The 6,000-nt window shown below is 40.1% G+C and overlaps 1 protein-coding gene across 7 annotated transcripts in view; it reads left to right on the forward strand.

Moving 5' to 3' along the window:
• zranb3 (zinc finger, RAN-binding domain containing 3) overlaps positions 1-5,667 on the forward strand; it is a 116,071-nt gene extending 110,404 nt beyond the window's left edge. For all 7 annotated transcript variants that reach the window (XM_039606903.1, XM_039606904.1, XM_039606902.1 and 4 more), the window contains 2 exons: positions 4,255-4,386; positions 5,060-5,667. In XM_039606903.1, coding sequence (XP_039462837.1) covers positions 4,255-4,386; positions 5,060-5,167 — 240 coding nt within the window. In that variant the 3' untranslated portion in view covers positions 5,168-5,667. The remainder of the gene's footprint in view (positions 1-4,254; positions 4,387-5,059) is intronic.
• Positions 5,668-6,000: the final 333 nt, after the last annotated feature.

Here is a 6,000-nt window from a genome sequence, read left to right on the forward strand (position 1 = left end):
CAGTGGTAGGCATAGTCCTCTCCCAACTTTTTTTAAACATTCTGTTCCTGTGAAATTTAAAATGACTTTTTTATAGGGTACATTTTCTCAGTTTACACATTGAATATGTTTGGTGTGTTCTTTCTGAATAAAATATGGGTTTATGAGATTTGCAAATCATTGTATTCTGTTTTTTTATTTGTGTTTTATACATTGTTCCAACATTTTCAGAATTGGGGTCATAGTCTGTATATGTCTTCTAAATATTACTTTACATGAAACAGTGTTACTTGTAAATTGAACATAAAATATTAAAGTTTACTGTGGCTGTTCTGTGAGGACGATATATCTCTAAATGAAAAGCTATTAGAGTTCAGAAACACAGCCCTACAGCTTGATTTTAAAAAGTCTTTTAAATATGTGTATAAACAGGAAGGTGATATATTAGCAAAACAGCTGGTTAAACTTAGTATGTAAACTTAATAAGCAAACTTGCCTGTTTTATTAAACCGGATATGGTAGCAGCTGGCACTCCTCTGCCTTAAGGCTTTCTTTGCTAATGTGCTAAAGGAATTATTAAAAACTTTTATTAAAAACACTGCACAATAAAACGTATTTGCGACAACAGTAATTCGCAGATTGATGGTTTGCTTGCAAATGCTGGGTCCATTTCCACAAAGCATAGATGGTAAGTGATCTCAGAGCGGTAAAAGCAGACCCAGCGGCAGATTGGCTAACACGGTCTCTGCTATCAGTATCCTGTCAGAGATTATGGGTTAATGCTGCTGGTTTCTCAGCTTGACATGCTCAAGTTATTGTTAACAGGACAAAAACTTGAGCTTGAGCACAGACATGCCTTCAAAAATGCTTATCCCATAAAGATGTCTCTGAGTCAAGCAGAGTTAATCCTGCTTCCAGAGACAATAGCCAAATGAGACCAAAAAAGCCAGTAATATACAGGAAGCCTTACGATATACTATTATCTGAGAAGAAAGCAGAAGGGGATTCTTTTTGCTATGTTTTAATTGATGTTTTTAGATTTTACATCATGATGATCATGATCATTTTTATATATGCAAATATTTAATATTTAATACAACTACATGGAATCTCATTATACTTCTCATTATCAAAAAAACAGAGTGTCTGTTTGGAAAATTATCTGTTTTTCCCTTTAACCTCCTAAGACCCGAACTCTTCCACGGCATGCATTTTATATTTCTCTTTGATATTTAGGCTGATTGAGACCTGATGAATGTAAAAACAAATTTTTGTTTCTAAGAAAAATGAGAGCCACAAATGAGGATATTCATTTAAAATTTCGATAGAACAGTAGCAGTATAATGTCCTCGTGAGTGGATATCAGGCCCTTGTAGAGCAAAATTGAGTATTTTGGTCTAAAAACCCAAAATGTGATGTCCACATATGTGGACGCCAGGTCCTAGGAGGTTAAACAGGAAGCAATGGGTGGGTGAACTGGGTGGGTGAACTATTTGGTGATTAGCACCCACATTACCTGAGGGAATTTTATTTTGATGTGGTTGGATGTTTCAGGTGTTAAGATTTTTTTTTCATATAAGGATGCTTTCTTCTCAATATTGAAAATTTGTATCAACTTTGTTAGACAAACAGTCATCAAAATGCACACATTAACTGACATCAGTCTCTCTATGTGAGTCAAAGAACTGACAAGGTAGACCATTTTTTGTGTGTTTATGTACGTGCAAAAATAAAAGCACCCTGTACTCCCCATCCCACCCACCTACGCACATATGCATCTACTCACACACACACACGCAGGTTGATCTGCACTCCAAGGGGCCAGCTCCCAGTAAATGGATTGCTGGGCCCATTGATTTTTTTTCCCAGTGCCAGGCCTCGACCAGTAAGCCTATTTGATTTGGTTGGCTGTTATCCTGCAAAGCCAGCCCCCACCCCCCACCACAAACACACACTCACCCCTCCTCCCCTCTTTCCAGTGCCGCCGGCAGAAGCATCAGCGCCGATCGATGCACCAAGCTTTAGAGGAAACAAACTCAGCCACATGATAAGACACCAGTGGTGGAGAAGCCTTGAGATTATAGGCTCATTCTTTGGTTCATACTGGGGGGGTTTGGTACGTGTGTGTGTGTGTCTATGTGATTGAGAGAGAGAGAGAGTGAGAATGGTTATATGTGTCTATGTTTGTACCTTGGGCTCTCTTTTTGGCGTGCATGTGTATAACAGAATTTAGGTGTGGCTGTAATGGTATTTTGATGCGCGTGTGGATTTTCAGGATGTGTTAAGGCCTTTAGGTGCTTGTGAGAGGAGCTTCAGTATGTGTGTAAGTGTGCAGTAGTGAGGTAAGGTGCACCAAAGTGCATGCTTTTGGCACAAAAGCAGGCTCAATTGACTCGAATGTGTGAGAGCTTGTGTGAGAGTGCCTGTGTGTGAGTGTGTAAGAGAGAGATCTGAACTCTGGCCCTGTGAGCAGGCCTGTTCTTTAAATCTGTTGGGATCAATTCCAGCTCCCTGCCTTAATGTCGGCAGAGTAGTTCTCAAAGTAGGAAAATAGATTTCTGGCCCTGAACTCTTCCCACCAGGATTCTCTCTCTCTATTGTCTTCAGTTCTTCCACTTGCTTGCTCTCTTTTTTCTTTTTGTCTCTGTTCTCTGTCATCTTCCCATTCTTGCTTTCTGTTTTCTCCAATTCTTTTTTCCTTTTTATATTTTCTTAATAAAATAAATTTCAGATTCACAACAGCATTATCTAGTAAATCCACACTGTGTCCAGTGGACCTCAGTACATTTTTACAAAGAAGCACTAGAGGTCTTCGAATTGTTCAGCTAGTTACTCATTAGCTTTGACTTATTTCTGTTGCATCTCAGACGTTCAACAACAACTTCTGCTACTGTTGACTGGTAGATTATTTTAAAAAAGAATAATCTTTTACATCACGTGGATGGTCAGGTGCACGTACGTTACTTACCTGGGAACACCTGGCATCAGGATGGACTTTGGGAAGAAGCTAAGCCAGTGGAGGCAGTGTGATCCTTTGGGCAATGTTCTGCTGGGAAACCTTGGGTCCTGCCATCCATGTGGATTGCTTTTACATGTACCACCTACCTAAGCATTGTTGCAGATCATGTACACCCTTTCATGGAAACAGTATTCTGATTAGCAAAACACTGGTGTCTTGCTGTATTTTCTGTAGTAGTCAAAGGAATTGAACTATGTGTATTTTTTATTGTGTCTGTGTTTCTACTCCTCCTCCTTTGCCTCCAAAGAGATCAGTTTAACTGATAAAATAGCTGTTACTGTGTCGACTAGCCCCTTAACAATTTAAACATATATAAAAAAAGAGCAATTAAAACAGTAGCTCACCTGAAATACTGCTCAGGATATTGTCAACAATATTGTTGCTGTGTGCAAATGCATTTTGGGTTGTTTTTTTTTATCTTACTTACAAACTTACCCATTATGTAAGTTTTCCTTGTTGATGAAAACTCTCCTCCTCGTCTTAATCTAGTGAAAAAAATGTGCTTTAAAATGTAATTAGCAGATTTTTTTTTAAAAGTCACAAAAAGTTGAGGCATTTAGGAGTGTGCACCTTAACTGTAGCACGATATTCCCAGCGGTATTTTTAACCTAATTTCTGTCAGGCAGGCTTGTGAGCTCTCCCTGATTAAGTTTCCCTCCAGCTGCCTGTAATGTAGGCCACAAACATTTTGGTGATTTATACAGCTGTACCTGAGGCAGCAAATGGTGATGGATAGCAGGAGGTCAAAGTTCGCTGTCATCAATTCGGCACAAATAATGTTTTCATCAGCTGGTCTTATCCTTACAATCACACAGGCTTACATTAATCTCAGCATAATAAACTTCCATCAGAAGCCCTTTCCTGCAGTTTGCCTTCATTATTTCCTGGATTTTGCCAGTTATGTGCTTTGCTGGGATGTGGGTTTTTTTTGGCTTGAGACTGTTTTTTATCTTCTTTTATTGTGAGGCGCATTGCAGAAATGTCCCCGCGGTGCAGAGATTTGTTTAATATGAATGATTTGTCTGTGCCTGTGTGTGCTGTAAAGTAACAATTTGGGTCACTGTAGAACCCAGCGAAAGACTGAGCTTTACTAAAGACATCACATCAGTGCAAAGAATTAACTTTAGCATAGATGGATGGTTTGGGAGGGGAGCGCAATCAAACGTTGTTTTAGGCAATTTAGAGCAGTGTGAGGGAACATCCGAGGGTAGCCGGTGTACTGAGACGCTCACTATTGCATTCCGGTGTGCTTCCAGCTGAACGAGATGATCCGAGCTCCAGTCGAAGGGGATTTCTGGCAGGTCGACCACATCCGTCCGGTCTACAGCGGAGGAGGCCAGTGCTCTCTGGACAACCTGCAGACACTCTGCACGGTCTGCCACAAAGCCGTATGTGCACACTCCGCATCACAGCACCCATAACAACCGCAGCACCAGCTTTTAAAGCCAAAGGGCTTAGGGGGCAAAAGCAATTTGTCTAACATTTTAAGGTGCACAGCAGATGGAGCTCTCCTTTATCCCTGTATAAAGAGAAAGCGCCATCACTCATGTTGAGGATCACATGTGCTGGCAGTAATGTGATACATGGTCAAACACATTGATCAAAAGTCATATTATCCCTCACAAAGCTATATACTGCCTATAATAACATCACATGATGTGGCTGTGTGACATTTTGATGTATAGCATGCGTTGGAAAATGCTATATATCTGCCTCTTCCTTCTTGCACTCCTTCAATATTTCATATTTTCAGTCAGCTACTTCTTAAAAGCAGATCTGATTTGAGAAGAAACTTTTCAAAATAAGACACAGCTTTCACCGTGAGCTGAAATGTGCTTTGCTTTCACACCAGAGTGCTTTTTTTTGTCATCTTGGAAGGAAACGCTTCACATGTTGACGTATGTAAACTGAAGCAAAGCACTGCGACTGATAAGGGGATCCTCGCACTGTTTATGCCCCCTCTCAGACACTTTAATCTAGAGATGCTCGATATATCGATCTGACTTTTCTGTGCTGACTGCAGATGTAACCTCTTACATCATGTTCCATTTTTCTCCACAGAGGACGGCTCAGCAAGCCAAAGAACGAAGCCAGAGGAGGAAGAGTGCTGCAGCTTCCAAGGTTTCGTCAGACATCAGCAGGTTCTTCACTCGGAAAGAAAACAATTAGCTGTTACGCTTTCACTTATTGTCAGTTAGGGATAGAGCGATCCAATACTTGGATCAGATAGCCTGACACCAAAAGCTAGATCAGGCATCCGTGACAGTGGGCTTATCTATGCTCTTCAGGTCTATCATGTTTTGTGTTTACTACCCCACGCATCGGCAGCAATCTGCTAACTTCCAGGAGGAGAGCTAATGTAGCTTAAAGTCAGCTAACAGCAAAGCAACAGTAATTCAAAGTGTTTTGCTCCTGCAACACCAGTTTGTCTTAATATGCGTACAAGTGAGTTGGCACGACTGAAGAGCTTCAGCGACAACATTTCGGTCCGTTTCTCTTTCTCTGTCATTATGTTTGGTTTAACACTTGTTTGGAAGCTTTTGCGTCACTCATGGTAACTTAAAGGAAATTAAAGGAGAAACTGTGACTATAAATTACAGCACTGTGCTGTAATTAATCCTACACAAAGTTGAAATAACGCTAATGCAAATAAATGTGTTTTTTTAAAGCATAAATACGTTTGTCTTTTAATACTTTACTAATGAATAGGTCGATAATCTTCTGTCTCACTCCTCAGAGTGAGAAATACACATTATTGATTTAACACTGGACCTGGTAGCAGCAGATACCTGAAGCCAAGGTATCAGTGTGGTATTAGAAGTGGAAAAAGTTAGACTGGTGTATCCCCAGTTACAGTCCTGGATGCTCGTATTAAACTTGCCAAAGTAGTTAGAAAATGTACAAAATTCCAAAAGTTCAGGCTTCAGATAAACAGTCACTTTTTACATGTTTTTTTTCTGCTCTTTTCTTTGAGAGTTGATATGCGTAGTTTTATCTCAGCT

The sequence above is a fragment of the Oreochromis aureus genome, linkage group 23 (genome assembly GCF_013358895.1).
Source record: "Oreochromis aureus strain Israel breed Guangdong linkage group 23, ZZ_aureus, whole genome shotgun sequence".
NCBI classification, from domain to species: Eukaryota; Metazoa; Chordata; class Actinopteri; order Cichliformes; family Cichlidae; genus Oreochromis; species Oreochromis aureus.